Source organism: Phlebotomus argentipes, unplaced genomic scaffold (assembly GCF_947086385.1).
Source record: "Phlebotomus argentipes unplaced genomic scaffold, Phlebotomus argentipes genome assembly scaffold_18, whole genome shotgun sequence".
NCBI lineage: Eukaryota > Metazoa > Arthropoda > Insecta > Diptera > Psychodidae > Phlebotomus > Phlebotomus argentipes.
Window position 1 is genome coordinate 16,069,761 of NW_026776177.1, and position 23,077 is coordinate 16,092,837.

The following is a 23,077-nucleotide window of genomic DNA, read 5'->3' on the forward strand; positions in this document are numbered from 1 at the left end:
CGCGGAAAAAGAAATGTATAACAACGGGGGACAAAGAGATGAACGAATGAGTTGAAATTTCAATTAAAGTGCTCACAAGAGTGTGAAAGAATTATTTTCACTGTTGGAAATTGTTGGCATTCAATTGAAAACTTGCCCATTAGTCTCTCAGTGGCATTCTACCATTAAGATTTTGGCGGACAGTTCAAAGTAGTTCAAAAGAGTGCGCACATTTCAAAGGAAATCAACTCAAAGTGAAGGAAAGAGTGAGACGGAGAGATTTTAGATACAAATTACAGTGGCGAGACTTTTTCTCTCTATTTGTGTGTAGAGTAAAAAGAGAAGAAAAAAAAATGTGAATACGGAATATTAGTTATTTTTCCCAAATTCATACTTATAATGCAGAAAAAATGTTGAAATGTGCTCTTATGAGGATTTTTAAGTATAATTCGAAATGGTTTGGGGAAATTCTGTAGAAACACTTCTTTCTTTTCCATCCACTCCACGGTCGGATGACAATGAAGGTAATAAGTCAAAGGAATAAATGAAATATTCACGATTTTAACACTCTGGTGCTAGTAGATCTTGTGATTCTTTTGAAGAGCCAGCGAGTGTGCTGAGGCGGAGGAGTTTGCTTTTGAAGAATTTCTTTTTTAATTTGTCAGAATTCATGTGGTGCCGGCACTCACTGTGGGTGGCTGAAAGATGCGCGGAAAGAAATTAATGACGACTCTCTGTTCGCATGGCGAAACTGCAATTGCGATCCAGGTGTAGAGTTGCGCGGTGTTTTTCCTCATTAATTTAAATTTACATTCATTTTGTCGATTTCCCCCGACCGGCAACACTGAGCCTCAATGGATGTGGAGCGGTGAGATGAGAGAGATCAAACAAGTTCCGGCAGACTAACACTCTTCGCGAAAGAACACACATCTCTCTTTTTTCGATTTTCAAGTTGATTGTGCGACTCTGCGGAGATGATAAAGTCCCTCGGATGATGCTGGGGCCTTGTGAATCACCCAGAGGCGGCGCAGTCGGTGAGATCAAAGGGAGAAAGAGGAGACACGAAAGCCAAGTGAAGAGTCCAAATGGTATGGGAATAATAGAACTCATCTGTGTGTGCTAAATACTGCGCTAAACATCATACAAATTCACCCAACATCATCATCATCGTAGAGAGCGGCGGAGTCTGTCATTTCCATTGTTTGGCGCTCATCATCCAAAAGTGCCGCCGCATATCGAATTGTCTCTATTAGAGTGATGAATAAATGGGAGGGATGGCTGTGAACTGAGTCGGCGTCTTTGTTCCTGCCCTGTCCACCTGGCGGCGTAGCCTCCGTATGGCCTCCTCCAGTTGCAATGCTCGTGCACTCGCGTGGGCACGTCGCACGCAAAGGGCGATCCTATAATTAAGCGATTTTGTGATTTGCCCATTCACATCGGAGGGTCATATTTCAATGACTGAAAAAATGAAAAGGGAGACGCTTTATGCCACATATTATGTGCATGCATAAATTCAAGAAAAAAAAACGATAAAATGAAACGCCAAAGTAATAATGAAAATTTTTTTTATTTATAAGTAATTTTTTAGTTCTCTTTTTCTCCTTGCACAAAATATAATTGTTCCTTAATATCTTCTTACAGAGAGCTGTGCTTGTGACAGAGAATCTGATAGTGTTTAATAAGTAAAAGACTTTTTTTTGTTTTTCTTTACGAAAGGAAAAGAAATTGTACAATAATATAATTCAGCGGCATATTATTTATTTTTAACAAATTTTCTTCTTTTCTTGTTGGATAGACAAAGAGAAATAAGAGATTCTTGGGAGGGGGGAACGGTGTATTTTTTTACCGAGGATTTATTCCTCCTCTTCCTCCTCCTCCTCCTCCTCTTCCTCCTCTTCCTCCTCCTCCTCTTCCTCCTCCTCTTCCTCAACGACCTGCAAGAGTGAAGAAGTGTTGGTGAAAATGTCGGAAAGCCTTGCAAGGTATGCAGTGATCTCACCTCCTCCTCAACTTCCTCTACGGCCACCTCCTCAACCTCATCCTCCTCGATGTCGTCAGCTTTGCCTTCCTCCTCGCCTTCGGGGGTCTCAGCATCTCCAGCCTTCTTGCCAGGTCGCTCACCGAACCACTTGGGCAGCTTGGCTGCAATTGTTCATGATAAAAAAGCTTATTGGATTTCACTCTCAGCATGACGGCGAGAGAAGTGTTTGGAAATGACAGAAGAAAGACAGAGAGAATTTAAGGAACAGAATAGACGCAGACTCAAGATGCGGAAATTGTTGCATGATAAAATGAAAGCGAGTGAAAGATTTGTAAGACGATAGACAACTTACTCTTCTGACGACCACCAAACTCATCTTTCTTTTCATGCCAGGTTTTCTCAAGGAACTCCTTGTTGAGGGTTTCAAAGCCCTGTTTAGTTTTACGTGGAGGAATGATGGTGGTATTTTGTGATGAAGGGTTGAATATGAAACACGCGGGGCAGACAGACAGATAGACATGGTGGAAGAGAGAAAAAGACAATAGGAGATCAATACATGCTTTCAAAATATTTCTGATGTTCTGAAAAGACTTCAAAATGATCATCATTTGCACAGAAAGACACAGAGAGAAATCAGGAAGAACGGATATCTGAGCGAATCAGGTGTTTTTTTTTCTTCTTTTGAAATTTCAACCGACTTGTTCAGATATTCAGCTCGAATGTGGGAGAGAAATTCACTTGATGATGTATTGCATCAACGTGATGGATGGAAATGACAGTGTGGTGACAATTTGCACAAGAAACATAGTTTTGAAGGATGGAAAAGTGGCAATTATCCTTACGTCGTCTGCGCTTTGCGAATCTATCGTGTCTCTTTTGCCACCGATCATTTCTCATTTCATCCATCATGGTGATGTACCCCTTGGAAAATCCAGTATAAATTATTCTTCTGTGCCACATATTTGAGGATTATAACACTGAGAATTTACTATCCTTTTTCATCCACATTTCATAATATAATGTGCAAGATAGTAAAGTCACATTGTGTTGCTATTTTTAGAAATGCTCTAATATTGGAAAAAAAATTCTATTGTGCATATCTATAAAGTGTGCAAGAGGATACTTACGCCTTCAAAGAGTTTCTTCTTGTCGTCATAAGAGCGGGTGTCAACGCGTCGTTCATATTTGGAGGCGACTTGAATTTTGGGCTAGAAGAAGTGGAAAGCGAGAAAAATGAGATTCTCCGTGTAATTTATATGCTTAAAGTGTCAAGGATAATTACTGGGTATTTTCCTGTCAGGGCTTCTGGGTCGAGACCCTTCTTGAGAGCCTTGTGTCGCAGCTGTTGCTTCTGTCTTTCCTTCAATTCTTTCAACTGCAAGAGAGAATTTTCAAGTTGCATTAATCATGTGAAGAGACAGTGGGGTTAATTTGCTAATTACGTCGTAGTCCTGACGCTTTTGTCTCTCCTCCAAGTCATACTTCTCAGTTTCCAGCTTGACGATGGTCTCCCAGAGTTCCTGAGCCTTAGTACGGAGCTTGGATTCATTCAATCCAGCCAAGTCCAAGGGTTTGATGCGGAAAGACAGAGAAATCTTCTTCTCCTCCTCCAACTGCTCTTTGGTCTTGTTACGATCCATCTGAGCGGACATGTTTATCTGTATTTCAAGAACAGAAGAATCCGAGATGAACATTAACAATTTACTTGCATACGGTCCTTTATTGTATTGAAGGCTAAACTATGTCATATTTAAGTTCAAATTCCTTTTTTGTCATTCATATTCAATTGAAAGAGAAATAGAGTGGAAAAAGGTAGTTTTATGGATTTTATTTTATATAGAAATAAATTCAAATACGGAAATTTTTACGGATGAGAAATAGCTTTGATATTATTTTTATTTTAAACAGTAAGGATTTTTTGAGTTGTTCATACTTTAAATGTTTTTTTTTACTTTTTCTTTAAACATAGAATGGAATTTAGATTTGGGATTGTCTGAAAACACTGAAAACGACGGACGAGAAAAGAAAAGTCAAATGACACTTTTTCTAGCTTTAGGTAATGCTTTAAGTTGGCTTTTAGAGATGCCTTATACGGTTTTTAATTAAATGCTCTCTTTTTATTTATTTTAATGAAAACTTTGAGAGAAAGCTTTGGGGAAACACATGAGACCAAAAATTTTACCTACACGACATTTACTCAAAAGCTCATCTTGGCCAAACTTTTTCATATACTTACATCTCCGATGGTTTTCTGCATTAAAAAATGGTAAAAACAGATTACAAAAAATGATATATTCTGTTTCTCTGATTCTCTGGCATTTCACCAAGTTTTTAGTGGACGTTTCAAAATGTTTGCTGTTGCTCTTTTAATTTAAATTGTCCAATCTTTAATATTTCTGAAATATCAACCCTATTCGCGTATTTGTCACTATTTTTGAGCTTTTGCAAAAAAGAGACTTTCTTTTAATTGAGGGAGAAAACTTAAGGTTTCAACGCTGACCCTCTTCGTGTAACTGGTGTTATTCAAGAGATCCGCGAAAATGGATAAACAGAATAAATACTTACGCTGCTGGTGTCACGTTTGGTGATGGTGAAGTTGGGTCCCTTCTTGTCCTTGTCCTTCATGGCCTGCACCATGGCCTGGCGCTTCTTCTCGGCCTCCTCCAGGCGCTGCCTCTTCTCCTCAATGTCGCGTTGTTTCTTCTCCTCAATCTCACGCACGCGACGCTCCTCCTCCTCCTTCTTGCGCTGAGCCATCCTTTGCTCCTCCTCAGCGCGAGTTACCTGTAAATTTTCCGCCAATTACTTCACTAATAAACTACATGTGAGAAAAATTTTCCACTCGCCTTGCGCTTGGCTTGTTTCTCCTTTAATTTCTTCAACTCATCCTCCTCCTTTGCTCGCTGCTTGCGCCACTCATTGATGTACTCCTTCAGCTGTTCATCCAACTCAGAGCGCTTCTGATCCTGACGCTGTTTAGGCAATGAAAGACAATTGGTTATTCTAGCCTTGGGATAGAGTGGAATTGTATACCTTGACGAATTCAGGATCTCCGGCCTCTCCCCTTTTGCGTATTTAAGAAATTGAAAGGATTGAAAGAAATGAATTAATCCTGTGAATGCTTTTATTCAGTATTCAAGTATTATTTTTGTTGTTTCGAATAAAACAAGCATATAGAGTAGTACAGAAAAGTAAGGAAAAATATACGATTAAGTATAGGGAAGCAGATTTTCATTGTAAGAAATATCTTTACTCCAACATGCTGATAAGGGAGTTAAATTGTTTACCATACTTTTATTCAGTCATAAGTATTTTAAGCTGTTTCTTTTATGCGTAGCATTCCTTCGTATTTTTAAAGTGATTTCTCCATGAAGAGAAATTTTTTATTTATATAATTTCTATTATAACTTAAAAATTTCATATCTTTGTTACGATACTCATATTCTTGGCGAATTGCTGCGCCTTCGCCGTTTCTATAGTTTAGTTTATGCACTTAGCATTTCAAAAACGTCTGTTCTTTTATATTATTTTGCTTATCACCAGTAAATGTCAGATAAATGCACATTGCATTAAACTCCATTTTATAAGTTAAATGTTGTGTTTTTATTGTAATTCCTTCACCATACAAGAAGCCATAAGCGTGTTTGCTCTTAAAAAGAAAAAAAATCAGAATCAACAAAAATAAGAATGTAAGAAGAAAATTAGAAAAAAGCTCTTCTTCCATTAGGTAAAAAATAGTTGCTTATTTCTCCACTGAAGAGACAATTTGTTTTAGTTGTTTGGCTGTTGATATGAGGTAAACTTACTCGGACTTGGCAGCTGGCCTATCGTTTTGTTATCATTTTAATCGGATTTTTGTCACGACAAAAAGTTGTGATCACCGGCATCGTGTGTTTGTGTTGATCAATTTAAGAGGTATTCGTTCGTTTTCAAAAATTTGATCGTCGGATGATTTGATTGTTTTGCAGCAAAATGAACCAAAAAAGGTAAAATAAGTGTGTTAACAAAATATTCTTTCCTCTATTTACCACACACATAAATATGTACATAATTTGTTTATTATTTGCTGTTTAATTTGATAAACTATCATACATTTTGAGTTGATTTTCTTTTGTTACGACAATTTGAAAATTCGCCGTTTTCTGAAGGGAGATCGTCTATCAAGCGCTAAAGCGGGATCATTTTCACAAAGCGATATTATAATAAGAAGCGACAGTCTCGCAATAAAAGTAACATGAGCACCGCATGTATACCTTCATTCCAAGATTGTGTATTAATTGCAGAAGAATATGTGTCATAATAGAGCTTTTTCAAAACGAAACTTAAGAAAAAAAACGAAACCTTAAGAAATATTTAGAAGCCAAGACATTTTGAGTTGCCTAAACTATGATGATAAAACAAAAAAATGTTCTTAAGAGATTGCTTGATTTGAACATTTCCGAATATAATTTAGTTATAAATTTAAATTTTGCCCAATATGTCGATAAATTTGTGAGCCAATGAATAAACTCAGTAAACAATCTCTTGTGATAAAAAAGTTCTCTGTATTCACAAAAAAATAAACAATGACAAAAAATATTATTTGGTTTTTTAAAAACATAATGTCAGTTATGAAACTAGTCGAGTGGATGGCAATAAAAATTTGTACAAAAAAGAGCAATTATTGTGAATGAACGGGGTAAAAAAATGAATTCGATGTATTAAGAATGATCTATTGAAATATACTACCAAAAACTCTACATGGGCTTTTTTGCATTTTTGTACTACAATTAAGAGGGGGTTTGACTACTTACTTCCTGCAAAAAGAAAAAAAGAAAAATTTCTACTTTAGTTAATTGCAAACAGTATATCTACTTTGTATTGTAATCATATTTTACAATTTTAAGTGTTTCGGGACATTCTGTTGTCCCACAAGACAATTAGCTAAGTTGTTAGAGAGATTTTTGCACCTATTTCACCTCTCACTCAATATTTGCCTAATTTTGGATTAGATATTTCCGATTCTATCCTTTCACGGTGCAAATTTAGAAGCGAGAAAAGTGTTATTGGCAGAAGTCAAGTGTTAGTTAGCACTATGAAACTGTAATGCAATATAGGGATTGACAAAAGATACAAAAAAAATACCCTTGGTATAACTCAGAGATTAGAAGGCACTAATAGGTTAATCGGTGTCTTTTCACGGTATGTATTCATTTCAAAGAGACTCTTGCGTTACTTTTTCGCAATGAAGATGTGAAAGACACTTCCTATACATTTGAAAAGAAGGCTAAATCTAATGCTTCAAATATCTAGAAAGATCTCCACTGTAATCACTTATGCGGCAGAATTTCTAAAGATCTTAAACTTTTAGGAAAAGCTTTCTCTTGACTACAGAGCTTGATCGATGGACTTACTGCTCATGAGTCTCCTCGACGACCTCCTCTTCTTCAGAACTACGAAAAAAGGGGTGAGAGATGGATTAGGACAAGAATGAGGGTGGAAAATCATACATCATATCAACATATCTCAATTACTTCTTCTCCTAAATTTTCTCTGTGAAGAAATTCCCATCGTTGATTCGAGAAGTGCGAAAAAATCTCTCTGAATGATATATTCTTTAATCACTCTTTATATAATACCTTATTCGTATATAACAGAAGGAAAAGGTTTCGGGGAGCAAAATCCTTCATTTGTCATTCAAAACATATCAAGGAAACATTGTTCTCAAACATAAAAAAAGGAGGAAATTGCATATCATAACATTTAGGATGTTCAGGAATATCTTAACTTTATTGATTACAATAAAAGGATGAAAACATTTGATTAGAGAAATATGAACACTTGAAGGGAAATTTCATAGAACATTGAGAAAATTTAGTTCATTTCTGTTGTCATTCTCGGTAACATTTCCGTCCGGAAGGAAAAACTATTGGGAAAAGTATGGAAAAAGTATACTCACGAGTATTCCTCATCGTCGGACATTTTGAGAGAGTTGTTGGGTTATAAACCTGCAAGAATGTAATGTAAAATTAGTATTTTGCTCTCTGATTCTAATTTTATGTAATTATAGAGGTTGTTTTTCAGAGACCCAGAAATACTTATATGTATTCAGCTTCCGTAATTATCTTAAGTTCACAACCTTGAAATGGACCTTCAATTGTTACTTGAATTACGCTTCATTACGCTTTAATTCAATATCCATTTATTTTTACTTCTTATAAATTCAATGTTTGCAATCGAATCGAAAAATGCAAATTGAATTTTATGCACATTCATGACAATGCAAATACAGTACAATGTCGAATGTGTTTCAGGATGTCTCAACGAGAATTATCGAATCAAAAATTGGCGAAATGAATTTTATAATCCCACGTAGAAATAAAAATGCGCCAAGAGAATTATTGGGTGGGATAGGAATGTTCTTTCGGCGTGTATGTGTGTGTGAGTGGAAAATGTTTAGCGCCTGGGCTTCTGGCAAAAAACGATTCAAACGATCGCTCTGGCTCCCCTAACATATATGGCCAGTGTGCCAAACACATTGTGGATTCCTCGGTTGGGGAAGCGAAATGCAAACATTGGGCGAGACTGAGAGAGGTGATCGAGTGTGAATTTTCGTTGATACAAAATTAGAAAAAGTTTCCTTCATCTCGATGTGTATTCACTGTGTTATTTTGAATAGTTCTAAACTTAGACTTTTCACATCGCATGCGTTCCTCCCTGGCGCAATCTTGCCACAAATTCTCGAGATCATGGCCGAAGCGCCCGCGAAGCGATCGCGAGGAGAGCGCGATCGCGGATTCGTGGGATTCTTGGGAGGCAATTTCTGGAGGCATCATGCCAAAATGGGAGACATATCTGAAGAAATCTTCACGAATGGGAGAGAGCGAGATCTTGAAAGCTCTACGAGCGCGTACGATCGCGAAATGCGTCAAAAATAGATCTCGACCACGGACGGGGTATTGGATTACTTTTGCCACATACATATTGCTCGTCTCTCACTCCGTGATCTTTTACATCTCTCAAGATCCTAGGAATATTTTAGATCTGAAATATGGGTTGAGGATCACTGAATGATCACCGAATATCGTGATCAAGTCACTATTTTTGGGCTGATGCGGAGCTTCAGTGGATGTATTTTATGGCTTCCAGTGGATGAGTGGTTGAAGATTCATTGGCTATTTATGAGGATCTCTTGCGGAAATTTTTTTTTTTTAGATATCTGTGGATGAATTACGTAACTGCAACACTCGAAGGTCTTTCACTATATTCTAACACTGTAATCCTTGACATGCGAAAATAATTAGCATTTTCTCTTAAGTAATCCTCCACAAACGCACTATCAAATTACTTTGGCACTTTATCCTGGGTTGAGAAAATCACACTCGATCGCATGGAAAAGTAGGAAGAAAATATATTTTTTGAAAGTGTTGAAGCTCTTTATCGCAAATCACTCTCAAATTTGTGAAAATTACTTATTTTCCAAGTATTTGAGTATATCCAGAGCAATGGTGGGTGGCTTAGAAGATCTTTTCTTGGTGGAAAACTTACTCTAAGAAATTAAGGAAAAATCAAGTCCGGCAGCTGACGGCGTCGAAGTTGTGCTGCTGCGGGTAGACTGAAGTCACGATCAGACAGATTGTGAGACCGTGCCGATCTCACAGGACTGTCTGCACTTGCGTGTATTGGCCCATCTGAGTGTGTTTGGCGTGAAAAACTATTTTCCCTCAAGTATGTGAGAGGTGATTTCAGTGAGTGAGTGAGAAAATTGGGTGTACGAGAAGAAAATGCCTTGTCGCACGTATTTTCCAATTGAGAAATATCCTCCCACACGTCTCCTCGTCGTCATTTCCTCTCACACGCTTTCACTTCGGGGCGTTGAAGGAGCATCGGGAAAATGTGCTGAGTTGAGAGCATTTATTTCTGTTCCAATTCATCCACGATTTTTTTTTCTCATGAGGTGAAAACTCCTTTTCTTGTGCCTTTGGAGAGATTTTGGTCTATCTCACTTGCGCACTGCTGCTCTGTGGGTGGATTTCCAAGTTGCAAATATTTTCACGCTTTTGAGATATTTTAATTCTAAAAATATTCCATGCTAGAATCGTATTTCATTTCATACAAAAATTTACTGTAGGTGTTTTTCAGCCTCTGTTTCTCCCTAATGATTGTTGAACTCGGGAATACCTAATCTTCAGCTGTTATGTTATTTGTATGGACAATTTTTAATTTGTACTTGGTAATAGGAGCATAAAGCTCATTAATTAGTAATTTATTATTTGTGCGTTTCTTCTGAACAAATCTTTGCATCGAATTTCAGAATATTGTTATTTTTATTGCTAACCTCCAAGCATTTTGCTATTTTTAACTCTTGTGATTTCCCAAAAATTTTTATTACATCAAGGAATCATTTTGATAACTCTCAGTTTCAGTTGGTTGAAAAATGGAGCCGCCTGGTAGAACGATGGAGTTGCCTGGTCATCAAGTTTCACTAAACCATTTTTTCAGAAATTTCTCTTTAAAAAAATATTTATCATAGCTTTTGACGTCATCAACACCCGTTTCTAATACTTGATTTATCAAAAGAAGATGTTATTTTGGCTATAGACTAGAAATTCAATAGGAAAATCAAGGAAAAGTTATTATGATCTCTCATATATATGTATAACGTGTATAACAATGGACGGTTATATATTCGTATATCAGTTTAATTCGCAGCGCCACTATGCGACGAGTGGATGTAGTAATAGTGCATTTTAGGTTAATTTCGCTTCGCATGGTGAAGGGAATCAAAACAAATAGGAAAAGAAGGAAAAATGCGCGAGAAAATCTTGACTAACGTGGAAAAATCCTTTGTGAATAAGTGCATCAGTCAAAATTTGGTAAGTTTATGAACCCTTTCGCTTAATCATAAGGTAAATTGTGGTATTTTGCAGCGCATTGATGGGCGGCGCATGAATGATTTCCGGGCGTTAAAACTGTTTTTCGGGAGTGAGTGGGGAAGCGCTCATGTGGCGCTTGGCGAGACTCGAGTCCTTGTCCAAGTGTCCTGTGAGGTTGTCCAGCCGAAGGCAGTGCGTCCACAGGAAGGACTGCTGAACATCAATGTGGACATTGGGCCAATGGCAGCTGCACACTTTGAAGCTGGACGTTCTTCAGATGAAACCATTCAGATAAATCGAATCCTGGAGCGTGCATTTAAGGATTCGCGATGTGTGGATCTCGAATCGCTATGCCTGGTGGCAGAGGAGAAGGTTTGGAGTGTGAGAGTGGATGTCAACGTGCTGAATCACGATGGAAACATAATTGACTGCGCTTCTGTGGCAGTTCTGGCGGCTCTCGCTCACTTCCGGAGACCCGACGTTACGTGGTCTGGCACGGAGTTCACCATACACAGTCACGCGGAGAAGGATCCCATTCCGCTGGTGCTGCATCACTTCCCCGTGTGCGTTTCCTATGTGATCTTCCAGGATGGAACGATATCTTGTGCCGATCCGACAGATCTAGAGGAACGTGTCGCCCAAGCGAAGGTTGTTTTCGGACTGAACTCTTATCAGGAGCTCTGTGGGCTCCATCTAGGTGGAGTGACACTCCTCTCGGCAGGATTTGTTATCGACTTGGCCAGTCGCGGAGTGAAGCATGCCAAGAATCACATCGAAATGATTAAGAATTGCCTGGAGGAAGATTCCAAGAAGCGCCAGGAAGGCGAGCGAGTGAGTTTTGTAAAGTGCCTTACGATGGGCGGTATTAAATCATCACATCAGGAGCGTCTTCCTATAAAGCTGCCTACGAGAGGTGTTGGAGAGCGAAGGAAAAAGGTGAAAACTGAAGCTGAAGAGGATGAGAAAATGGAGGAGGACGCCTTTGAGATCCAACCAATTGCTGCAGGGAGTGCTGTTCTGATGGAGGTGGACAATTTCGGTTTAGGGGGGCCCAATAAGTGGATCCCGGAAGAGGAGAACTCTTCGTCGACGAGTGAGAACGAGGAGGTTGATGAGAAACCCAGAAGGATGAAGAGGGAATCCGGAAGCGAAGAGGAGACTACAGTGACAGTGTAAATGTATTTTTATTTATGGCTCAATTTATATTCGTTCCGGAAAGTGATGAGTTTTGTATTATTTTTTAGTTTTCTTACTGTTTTAGACTTGGTCTCAGATGTTTTACATATGTGTGCAGCTTCTTTCGTTCCCATTTCTGTTTTCCTAGAAGCCCTCTTCAAGCTAAAGAATGCTATTATGTTTTCCAGGTAAACACATTATTTTTCTGAGTGTTTCAACGGAAGTTATTCAAAAATGTTTGTAACTTCAGGCTGCTATTTCTGAGGTTATGTTTCAACTCAGCTTTTTTGACAACACAGTTTGCGTGTCAAGTTTCATCATCTTCATGGTGTCTTTCTAGCGTTTTTAGAGGAATTTTGCTGAGTTTTTAGGCCAAATTGCGTGCGCAAAGATGAAATCAGATACTGGAAATCAGATTTTACCACTTCTGCAAGTAGCGGAGATGATTTACGACATTATAACGAGGTGAGCTGCATGTTTTTCCTAGACAATTTTCATATTCATGTATTGTCGCCCTGAATGTTGCCCTGCAGGAAGATCGAGAGTTCCTATGAGATCACGACGAGGAGCGTGAATGTGTTCAAGAACATAATCGCTGCCAGCGAGTGGAAGACAGCCGATGAGCTGATGAAGATCGTGCGGGATCAGGGCAGAATCCTGATGGAGGCGCTGCCACAGGAGAACGTCTCGGCTAACATGTGTCGGCGCGTGCTGAAGCTCATCCGCGAGGAGTTCGACTCGGCGCAGCTGGTGAGGAATGACGAGTCTCAGGCCTCTCTGTCGCTGCACAAGCTCGTGACGCAGACCAGTGAAAGTGCCTCCGCGATGGATTACACGCAGCCGAAGGAGGGCTTGCGGAATTCCGTGCTGAATCACTTGCAGGAGATCGAGACGGAGATGGAGACGACCAAGGAGAACTTGGCCGAACAGGCGGCTGAGCACATTCACTCCTCCGAGCTGATTCTCACGCTCGGCCACTCGCGGAGTGTCGAGAGTTTCCTGAAGAGAGCGGCCAAGCGGCGTGTTTTCGAGGTTGTCGTGGCCGAATGTGCTCCGTCTTGTCGGGTGAGTAGCGCCTGGATGTGATTCCTGAATTCAGTAATGGTGAAGAACTATTCAATTTCAGGGTCACACTTTGGCCGCGAGCCTGGCGAAGGCGAAGATCGAGACAACCGTGATCCCAGACTCTGCAATCTTTGCCATGATGTCGCGCGTGAACAAGGTGATCATCGGCACGCACAGCGTTCTGGCCAACGGCGGCCTGAGAGCGGCTTGCGGCTCCTACACCGTCGCCCTGGCGGCCAAGCAGTTCTCCGTGCCGGTCATCGTGCTCGTGCCGATGTACAAGTTCTCGCCCGTGCATCTGTGCAGCTACGAGATGGACGCCTTCAACATGGTCGGCACGACGGAAGGCGTGATTCCTTACAAGATGCGCGATGCGCGCACCGTGCGATGCTACAATCCCGTCTTCGACTACGTGCCCCCGGAATTTGTCACTCTCTTCATCTCGAATCTGTGAGTGGCTTCGAAACAGAGCAAAAGTTTCGAGGATTTAATCTTTATTCACTTTCTTCCAGCGGAGGAAATGCACCGTCGTACGTTTACAGACTTCTGAGTGAGCTCTACCATCCGGAAGATTACACGCTGTAGATCTTTCACAATAAACACACCCGCCACAGATTTATTACATGACAGACGTCTGGAATTCCCTGCTGAAGATCCCCTTCAAATCGCGATTGCTGACGTCAATCGGAGCAGCGCCGTTCACTACCTTTATCTTCATGGGTTGCGTGAGTATTGTCTCTTCCGTTGCGTCCAGACCCAGACTCGAGACACTCCCATTGGATCCATTCGAGAAGGTCTTCGCGGCGCTCTGAACGAGACTCTGAAAGATAAATTCGCACATCAAGCAATGCAGAAGGAGAACTCGGAAGCTCGCTCACCTGAATTCCCTCGCGAGTGGTGATCTTCTTGGTCTGCTTTCTCGTGATGATGTTGGACATGGGCACGCACTTGTGATTTGTGCACTCGACGGGCTCTGGCTCGCCGTTCTGGAGAATCTTGGGCGGACAGGACTGACAAACAGCCGATGTTGGCATTGGCAAGCATTCTCGCATGTCGAGAATTTTCACTCTGTAGTGAATTTCCTGGAAAAACAAGAGGAACATGGAAAATTCACACGAAAAATGCCTCATTTCTTGCCTTTAATTCCTGTCTGAGCGCCAGAAAGGGTCATAAAAGTCTCAATGGACAAAAAATATCCACTTAAATGGCACGAACTGTTCTGGGTTTAACGCACTTGATTGATTTTTATAGTGAATTTATGGAACAGACGCGATAAGATAGCAAAAAGTAAATTGTTTGCTGTGATTCCATTGTCATTAAATGTTTATAATTGCTTGTATTAAGCAAATACCCATGTTTAAGTATCTACATTACATTAAATTTGTGCTATAAAGCCTCTCTAAAGCTGAAAGAGAAGCACAAGTTCTACTCAACAAGAAGAATTACAGATTTATGAGGTCAGAATCGAATGAGTAAAGGCTGAATTTGAAACCTTAAAAAAGTGTTTGTATCAGCTATTACCAAAAAAATCATATTGGACCTCCAATTGGAAGCTCACAATGAGGCCAGCATCGGTTAAAACTAAATTATTCTTCCCACATACTGCTAATGTTCTGTTTAAGTGCTTTTTAGGAAGCAAGAAAATATTCAGACTCGTATTTTAGCTTAGAATCCTCAGTGTTTCAATTATCTTCTGCGTTTTTGGGGGTCAAAATCGCACTATCTTTTTGCGTATTCACATCACTCTGCTGGGATTTCCCGGCTTCTTTACGCTTTATCACATGTGTAGCAAAGTGATAAGATTCAACGATTGATGAAATCAGAGAGAGCCAGCCTGGGATTACCTTATCGTCTCCCATGAAGCGCATGACATCTCCGTTGGCGATGCAGACGCAGTGCGCCTCGTCCAGGAGATCCTCGTCCAGCTCGCTGTGGCACGAGTGGCGCTGCACGAGCAGCCGCGACGGGTCCTGGCGGCAGAAGAGCTCGATCTGGAAGGCGAAGCCCGTGCTGGCCTTGCGCTCCTTCGACTCGCACACCATCGTCCAGAGGCACATGGCGGCCGTGCGATTGTGCACCTGATAGAGATCGAACACCTCGCCGAAGACGCTGAACATGTACACCGCGATGACGTCCTTGGCGCTGGGCGTCTTCCGCGGTGGCCACGACCACGACAGCTCGGCATCGGCGCCGCGGAAGAACCTCTCGGAGTGGGTGTCCGCGCAGTGCTGCATGTAGTCCATCTTGCGGCCGCTCCAGCCGCAGCCGCCCCACACGCTGCCCATGAAGCAGCTGCCAGCCTGGAATTGGCAACGCGGCTTGTGCCACTTCATGAGCTCGAAGGGCAGGCGCACGGAGCAGCCATGGTTGGCGTACTTGCAGCTGAAGTACGCCTTGGCGGAGATCGCCTCCAGTGTGAGCGAGCGGATGTCCGTGAAGTCCTCTCGGCAGAGTGGGCACCACTTCTGCGTGCGCACGCACTCTTGGCACACGCTGTGCCCCGACTGGCAGAGCAGGATGGGCGCGTGCATGGGCCGCGCGCAGCCCGGGCAGCGCAGCTCGCCCAGGAGGCAGTCGTAGTGCTTCAGCGAGACGTAGCAGTTCCTCTTGGAGCACTCACTGGCCGAGGATTGCGACGATCCGGACGAGGATCGCGAGGACGGAACGACTTCCATTGTGCGTGGCAGCGCGATCGCCAATCGACTGGCGCATAATCCAGACACGCTGGACTGTCGCAGTGGCTTCCAAGGGGCTGCCGACTGCCGAGCTGGCCCGCTTTCGACTGATTGCAGAGATAACTGCAAAAAGTCGACAAATTTCCTGTTATTTTCGCACACAATTAACGTTTTTCAGCAGCTGCAAATTTCACGTCAATGAAACTCTCAGTGTTGCTTACTTTGCAGCCCTTTGATTGTACGCAAATCCGCTCGCGCGTCATCAATTGTGATCAATGTTTTTTGTCACCTTGCGCGACCGACTTTTTACGTCTTTGCCACCCACTATAAAATCAACGATACCATCTTTATCTACTCAACACTTTATTTCTTCACTTGTCCTTTAGAAATTGTATAGACTTATTTCTTCATTGTTTGCGTCAAATTTTTCAATTTCTCATCATTTCCAAAAAAAGAATTTAACACTTCCGAGAGTGACTCATTTATATAAAATATATATCAAAGAGATGTTCCGTGAACCATCAAATTCAGGAGTATTTCTTAAAATATGTTATCAACTTCAACGGAAAATATAGTGAATTATTACAGTTTGTAATGAAATGCAAGTCTGAATCATTCACAATTTTCTTTCTCTCTTAAAAGTTTACTTAATTCATAAAGAAAATTATTATTCTGAAGCATATGGAGAACAAAATTAAATCCTATTTAAGTAGATGTAGAAGATAAACCACATTAACTGGAATTAGAAGCCATTGAATATTTCATTTCTCTCTTTTTTTTATGAAAAGATAACTTCAAAAATATGACAAAAGGAAATTTTCTGTCTCTAAACATTGGATAAATTCACTTAACTATGCGATAATAGGAAAAAGATAGAATGGGAAATTCATATTAAATGTCTGTGTGATACTCAAAGGCTCTTCCTCTCTATTTTCTCCCGCAAGAAAAGCACATTTATAGTATCTTGTAATTAACTGGGGTGACTCTTAAACGTGTTTCATCATTTTCAGGTAGCAAGTACTTAATCCATTTGCGATTAGCCGTCATTTCCCAAGAGCAGAAAAAGTCTTCACTTCTCCGTCACTCCCTGAGTCAAAGTTGTGCCGTTCAGTTGTCGCAAGCAAACGACGCCGTCGGCGGCTTGAATTGTCCTCCGTCGCCTTCCGACACGAAACGCTTGCGTCCTCTGTAATGAAAAGACGAAGAAAAAAGTGGTGAGAATAAGGAAATGCTTTGCTTTGATTTACTTCGCAGGGAAAGAAAGACGTTTTCAATCAAATTACATCTTATAAACTCTCGACAATTCTTTGTGGAGGTTTTTTTGATTAAATTTGATTATCCAGTCACTGCATTTTTAAGGAATTTATCACACAGGCATGATTTTCTCTCGGATTCGATTGGATTGGAGAATTAAACAATTTGCCAATTGTAATTTTCGAGGGTAAACTTATTGATTTGCCTTGTTTGTTTCAGTTTTCGACAAGAATTTGTGATTAAAATAGGTTTTATAGAGCTTCAAAGGCAAATCAAAGAGTTTATTTTCGATTCTTCTAATTGGAATTCAAAAGATGTTTGTTTGCAAACGCAATAAAGTTAATTTCTTTCTAAACTCTGCTTCACAGAATTCAACAAAGACGAATTTTGCTGAGATCAGCATTTAAATGACTTCTTCATTCTGTTGTTTCTCTGCGAGAGTGCAATAAAAATCTATGAAGCTCATCATAGAAAGTGAAACTTGAGATTCATATCGAATGTAAACAAGAACACGAAACGTACTTAGCGATTTTGCACTGATAATCATATGTCATCCTCGCAATCCCTTAAATTTTGCGCAAAGAAACACTAGAGAATCCATGCGAAGTTCACGTTAACACCCATTCTGACCTTCCTAAAGCCACAAACTGTGACAGAGGTCAGCAGGACTGATAAAAGCACAGTGTAGATTCAAAACGAGAATTCCTGTGCCATATTTTATCTTATTAATTGAGAGTGGCGAAAGTGAGGAAGTCGATTATAAAGTTTGCCGAGAGTCAAGGCAATATTGTCAAGGTCAGTCGCGTTTCGTGATTCTTCTCGTCAATTTCCTCAGCGGCCAGTGGAGTGAAGCGCACGCATGAAAGGAGTTTTGTGCGGCCGGGAATGTTATCGCGCTGGCAAATGTTTGATCTTACCTGGACGGCATGTTCCTGATAGTCTTATCAGACAAGAAACCGGCGCGGCTGCACCGCTCGACGAAGCGGTCGAGCATAATGTACGCCAATGGCACATCGAGGACAATGTCTGTCATGTCGTCGAACACGCGCTGGAATCCCTGCTCCATCATCAGCGGCGAGACGATGCACGCGGCGTCCAGGCTCTTCAGCAGAGCGCACAGCGCCTCCTCCGTCGACTGGTTGATGGACTCGAGCGCCATGACGGCCGCCTGGAAGGTGAAAAGGCATGAGATGCGTGGGCTTTCAGTGGGCAGGAACACAACTCACCTCGTAGACGAGCTCGTGGTGGAAGTGCGGCACCTCGAGCGTCAGCAGGCAGCGGTGGGCCTCCTTGATGTCCCGCGAGGAGAGGTACTCCTGCAGCAGCAACGTCATCTGCTTTGTGATGATCTTCACGGGGCGCAGCGGCCCGCCGAGGCCCCACACGTTGTCCAGGTGCGCGAGGCCCTTCTTCATGCTCAGCAGCGTGTCAGCGCGCTTCAGCGCCACGATGGCGTGCTCGTTGAGCTCCTCCACCTCGGGATTGGTGACGTAGCGTGGCGGGATGCAGTCGTCCGCCACGGCGCGCGCGATGAAGTTGCCCAGGATCGTGGGCGCCTCCGGCGTGTCTAGGATGAGGTCGGGCAAGTTCTTCAGCACCATGTCGAAGCCGCGCGAGATGTCGCGCCCGGTCACCACGCGCCCGTACAGGTCGGATATGAGGACAGAGGTCATCTCGCGGTGCGACTGCTTGTGGTCCATGGCGATCTCGATGGCGATCGACGTGACCATCGGCCGCAGCGGGTCCGTGGTCTCCTCGTAGATGCTCTGCGCCACCTCCAGCGTGTCGCCGTGCTCGTAGTACTCCAGGAAGATGGGCTCCACGCGCTTGAAGTACTCCTCCGGCGTGATGTCCGGGATCACCTCCTTCAGCTCGATGTTCTTGTCGTCGCTATCGTAGTTCGGGTCGTTGTGGTCCTCGAAGTCCTCCTCGAGGATCTCAGAGCCGGGAAGGCCCCACACGCCCTTGCCGCCGGCGCCGCCCTTCTTCGGCAGCCCGCGCCCGTGGCCGTTGCGCGAGCGCCGGCTGTTCTTCCACCGGCGGTGCGGCACCACGAAGTCCATGGTGTTGGCGGGCACGCGCTCGCCGCTGTTATGCTTCACCAGGCGCTTCGCCTTGCGCTTCAGCCGCTCCCCATCCACGGCGGGCTTCTTCATCAGCGCCTCCTTCACCGCCATAGCGCCCTCCTCAGCCGAGCCGTCGGCCGCGTGCAGCACCTCCACCTCCATCTGCCGCTCGCTCACGCACGCCGCCTTCTCCATCCGGAAGATTCCCCGAGTCAAGACGCAATTTACGCACGAAGCGCCCCTGTGAGTGTGTGTGTCGCTGTCGGCGAGTGCCAAGGAATGCCTCCGCTCGTGTGGCGTTAGAGAGACAGAGACGCAAGACGGGGAATTGGCGAGACAATGGAAGAGGGATTCCAGCACCACAGAGCCCAATCGCCGGACACTTGCTCAAGCTGCGCTCTCGCGTGGATATCTGCCGACCAGCCAGCACCAGGAAGCCACAGATCAACAAACAATTCCGCGGGGATCACTTATTGCGTGTTTAGCAAAGGTATCACCTTGTCGAGTGCTCAAATCAACACGAACAGCCCAAATATTCCTGCACACTCACACTAATGCGTCGCGCCACGCACACCAGCGCGCCACTGGACGAAAGTCTCCAAAACCGCACGCGGCTGGACGAAGCCCTTCCCGCCATGCATTTGAATCGCCATAACGGAGCGCCGAAGAGGAAAACTCAGGAAATCCTTGAGAAATCACCACTTTCACGATGTTCCCCAATTTTTCCAGTCTGAATAAGTCACTTATAAAGTTGATGTAACCGTTTGAGTGAGTTTTCGAAACGGTTTATTTTCTTTATGGATTCGAAACGTTAGATCATTTTTCAGATCAAAAAATTTATACACGGGAAAATGCGGAAAATTATGCATATGTAAAGAGTAAAGTTGATTTTTCATTAAGGTTATCTATTAAGCAAGATTTAACCCAGATCCTCTCCTCCAGAGCCGCCTAATCTGAAAATAACTCAAGTATCATGTATCAAACTTAGGTTTTTTGTTCTTCATTTGAATAATCAAACTTTTATTAAATTTTGTTATCACGCTTTATTCTCTTCTTTTATATTCTGTGCATGCGTTTATGAACTCATTGCAATAAAGTAGCCACCAATAAATCATTATCATCGAATTCAACAGAATTATATTTGCAACAAATGGAGCTTGCACATTAGCTATTGAAAATATTATTGCTCTGAGGTTTTTCTACAGACCATTTCTCGCCAGACTTTGAAAATATCAGTGAAATTTTGATAAAAATTCAACATTAATTGCCTCCAGTTCCAGGGAAATCCCCTAGCGTTGTGTTTATACTTGCAGGGGTCAACCGAAACTGTTCGCTACATCTCAGCGGAATATTAATTAAGATAAGACTGGACTATAATCACAGGGTGGCTCTGTGCCTTTTCTGTCGCGCTTTCGAGCGCGTGCAAATGAGAAATCCAAACACGAAGTGGAAAAGATGCAGTCTGTGGGTGGATTTGCTGGATCTCTCTCTCTGTCTGTCGGCTGTTCTCCCCGCAGCTTCTGCTCGTGGCCACAAATCGCCACGGTAACTTGTTTGAGATTCCGCGAGTGTATAAATACTGCTTGCCGGCGATCGACAAGCACACAGTTTCACTATAAAGATGTTCGCCGAAACATTGAGACATGTTCTGTGCATTTGTGCTCTAGGCGCGATCTTCAGCGCAGCGCCGAGTGTTCTGGCGGAATCTTGTAAGTCACTGTGATAATGAAACATTTTTGGTAATTACGCTAAGGAATGCAGATTAGACTGATCAAAGTGCGGCAAAGAGAAAAATCTCAGTGATTCTATTTATTCTCCATCGGCTCTTGAGACTTCTTGTGTTCTCGCAATGAACCTTGAGTGTCGTTAAGAGTCGAAGTGAGTATTTTCTGGTTATTCTAAAGTGGTCTTAATGCTCTATTTCCGTCTAGATAAATTGTGCATTCCGCACAAGCTGCACAATGTCTGCCAGGACCTCATGAAGACCAAACCCGATCACGAGGCCACGATCGAGTGCGTTGCTGGCCGAGATCGCATCGATTGCCTCAATTTGGTGAACAAGCGCCAGGCGGACTTCATGGCAGTCGATCCGGAGGACATGTACTTGGCGTACAAGATGAGCAATCAGGACTTTGCCGTGTTCGCCGAGGTGCGAACGCTGGAGGAGCCGACGGCCGAGTTCCGATACGAAGGCATCATTCTCGTGCGCAAGGGTTCACCGATAAGCTCTTTGGAGGATCTGCAGGGCAAAAAGTCCTGCCACACGGGCTACGGAAGGACTGTTGGCTACAAAGTTCCCATCACGAAACTGCGCAAGCACGGCATCTTCAAGCTGGACAGCGATCCAACTCTTCCGGCCGTGGAGAGGGAACTCAAAGGCCTGTCGAATCTCTTCACACAATCCTGCCTCGTGGGCGATTACTCGCCAGACGAGGAGATCAACAGGTCGCTGAAGAAGAAGTACGCCAACCTCTGTGCTCTCTGCGAAGATCCCGTCAAGTGTAACTATCCAGACAAGTTTTCGGGATACGATGGAGCCATCAGGTGTCTCGTGGAGAACGGCGGCGATGTTGCATTCACGAAGGTCATCTTCGTCAACAAATACTTTGGCCTTCCCGTGGGCAACAATCCTGCGGCGCCGCCGACGGGAAGCGCTAGTCCTGATGACTACGAGTATCTCTGCGAGGACGGAAGCCGCCGCCCTGTGACTGGACGCGCGTGTTCATGGGCACAGCGACCCTGGCAAGGATACATGGGCAACGGAGATCTGCGTGGCCGATATGAGAAATTGCAGGCTGAACTCAAAGACATGTTTGAGAGCGGGAAGTCATATTCGAACAAGGAACTCGCCAAGAGACTCTTGATACAGGAAAACACCGTGCTGGTGAGCAAGGATCGCCCTGTTCTGCCCGGAGAGCACTTAACGAGGGCGCAGTACAAGGATGTCATTGAAAGGCTCGGACCATACGAACAGAAAGTCAGGTGAGTTTAATGTTTTTGGAAAATAACGATTTTTAGTAAAGATAGCGAGTTATTTCTACAAACTTTCCTACAATAATCTTCTTTCTATACTCTATTTTATCTCTTCTTTCTTAGATTTTGCGTCTCTGACACCATCGCTCTCAAGAAGTGTGAGGCCATGTCTAAAGCCGCCTTTTCACGATACATTCGACCCGAGTTTGTGTGCGTTCTTAAGACTGTTGAGGAATGCGTGATTGCAATTCAGAAGGATGAAGCCGATGTCGTGGTTTTGCAGGCAGACAATTATGAATTGGCCAGGAAGCACAATTTGGTGTCTGTCTTGTATGAATCCTTTAAGCAGGACGACGTGATGGTTGCTGTCATTAACAAGGAAATCAAGACTGACTTCTTGAAGAAGGCAAGCCTGAAATTCAGCACGGACGATCCGCGAGCTGTGAACGCTGCTTTGCTGTTCAACGAGAAGAGAGGACAGAAAGCGTGTCCGCTGGATATCGTTAGTGCGGATAATGGAGTTGTTAGCATTGTGAATGCCAAGGATTTGCAGGACAATGGAAATCAAGAGCTGGTTTGTCAGGATTTGTCGCGAAAATCTCTTAAGGACTTCAACAGTTGCAATTTCGAAGCTACTCTCCCAACTGCGGTGAGTTATTTTGTTTTGTTGCTTTAATGCACATTTAATACGTTTTATTTTCGCAGGTTTTCGTTCGAAGTGGACTCGGGTCGAATAATTTGGACGGAATTGTGCACAGCCTAACGTCCAGTGCGGAAATCTTCGGCAAGAATGCCAAGCAGGACGATGTGTTTGAGATGTTTGGTGAATTTGAGCCTGGATTTAAGAATGTGATTTTCAGCGACAATGCAGCCAAATTGGTCACATCATCCAATTCTGTCTTCACCTTCGACGAATCGCACTACAACAAGCTCCGTTGCAAGTAAAATACTCATTCTTCATTGGAACAATAAAAAAAAAAAAATGAAACGATTACAATGCGTCGTGTGACCCTTTGTGCTGTGTTTCGCGTGGCGATTGCCACTCAAGTTCAA

General features: G+C 43.0%; 6 protein-coding genes across 12 annotated transcripts; 3 read left to right on the forward strand and 3 right to left on the reverse strand.

Annotated features, from left to right (window-relative positions):
* Positions 1 to 1,527: 1,527 nt before the first annotated feature.
* Positions 1,528 to 9,607, reverse strand: LOC132261100 (troponin T, skeletal muscle). Of its 7 annotated transcripts, none has more exons than XM_059759651.1 (14): positions 9,488 to 9,606; positions 7,899 to 7,947; positions 7,354 to 7,392; positions 5,767 to 5,784; positions 4,994 to 5,024; positions 4,807 to 4,932; positions 4,526 to 4,744; positions 4,197 to 4,211; positions 3,403 to 3,618; positions 3,243 to 3,335; positions 3,088 to 3,168; positions 2,313 to 2,391; positions 1,979 to 2,121; positions 1,528 to 1,913 (listed from the first exon to the last, which is right to left on the reverse strand). In XM_059759651.1, the coding sequence occupies exons 2-14, from the start codon at positions 7,919 to 7,921 to the stop codon at positions 1,833 to 1,835; spliced, it is 1,164 nt and encodes a 387-aa protein (XP_059615634.1). In that variant the 5' UTR covers positions 7,922 to 7,947; positions 9,488 to 9,606; the 3' UTR covers positions 1,528 to 1,832. The 7 variants fall into 7 exon arrangements, with proteins under 7 accessions (XP_059615634.1, XP_059615633.1, XP_059615635.1 ...); XM_059759650.1 differs by lacking the exon at positions 2,313 to 2,391 and adding an exon at positions 2,803 to 2,881; XM_059759652.1 differs by lacking the exon at positions 4,197 to 4,211 and having other exon boundaries at positions 9,488 to 9,607.
* A 1,052-nt stretch (positions 9,608 to 10,659) lies between these two features.
* LOC132261002 (uncharacterized) lies at positions 10,660 to 12,161 on the forward strand. The gene is made up of 2 exons (XM_059759468.1): positions 10,660 to 10,815; positions 10,870 to 12,161. Exons 1-2 carry the CDS (start codon positions 10,750 to 10,752, stop codon positions 11,989 to 11,991), a joined length of 1,188 nt encoding a protein of 395 aa, XP_059615451.1. The 5' UTR covers positions 10,660 to 10,749; the 3' UTR covers positions 11,992 to 12,161.
* A 49-nt stretch (positions 12,162 to 12,210) lies between these two features.
* On the forward strand, positions 12,211 to 13,684 carry LOC132261003 (translation initiation factor eIF-2B subunit beta). Its single transcript, XM_059759469.1, has 4 exons — positions 12,211 to 12,456; positions 12,525 to 13,056; positions 13,118 to 13,506; positions 13,569 to 13,684. The coding sequence occupies exons 1-4, from the start codon at positions 12,383 to 12,385 to the stop codon at positions 13,639 to 13,641; spliced, it is 1,068 nt and encodes a 355-aa protein (XP_059615452.1). The 5' UTR covers positions 12,211 to 12,382; the 3' UTR covers positions 13,642 to 13,684.
* LOC132259239 (E3 ubiquitin-protein ligase siah2) lies at positions 13,534 to 15,731 on the reverse strand. Its single transcript, XM_059756796.1, has 3 exons — positions 14,901 to 15,731; positions 13,935 to 14,138; positions 13,534 to 13,876 (listed from the first exon to the last, which is right to left on the reverse strand). The coding sequence occupies exons 1-3, from the start codon at positions 15,729 to 15,731 to the stop codon at positions 13,676 to 13,678; spliced, it is 1,236 nt and encodes a 411-aa protein (XP_059612779.1). The 3' UTR covers positions 13,534 to 13,675.
* Positions 15,732 to 16,077: 346 nt separating this feature from the next.
* LOC132260803 (programmed cell death protein 4) lies at positions 16,078 to 20,296 on the reverse strand. Its single transcript, XM_059759151.1, has 3 exons — positions 18,212 to 20,296; positions 17,903 to 18,153; positions 16,078 to 16,917 (listed from the first exon to the last, which is right to left on the reverse strand). The coding sequence occupies exons 1-3, from the start codon at positions 19,244 to 19,246 to the stop codon at positions 16,839 to 16,841; spliced, it is 1,365 nt and encodes a 454-aa protein (XP_059615134.1). The 5' UTR covers positions 19,247 to 20,296; the 3' UTR covers positions 16,078 to 16,838.
* A 235-nt stretch (positions 20,297 to 20,531) lies between these two features.
* LOC132260800 (transferrin) lies at positions 20,532 to 23,012 on the forward strand. The gene is made up of 4 exons (XM_059759143.1): positions 20,532 to 20,760; positions 20,983 to 22,033; positions 22,148 to 22,673; positions 22,730 to 23,012. Exons 1-4 carry the CDS (start codon positions 20,673 to 20,675, stop codon positions 22,967 to 22,969), a joined length of 1,905 nt encoding a protein of 634 aa, XP_059615126.1. The 5' UTR covers positions 20,532 to 20,672; the 3' UTR covers positions 22,970 to 23,012.
* Positions 23,013 to 23,077: the final 65 nt, after the last annotated feature.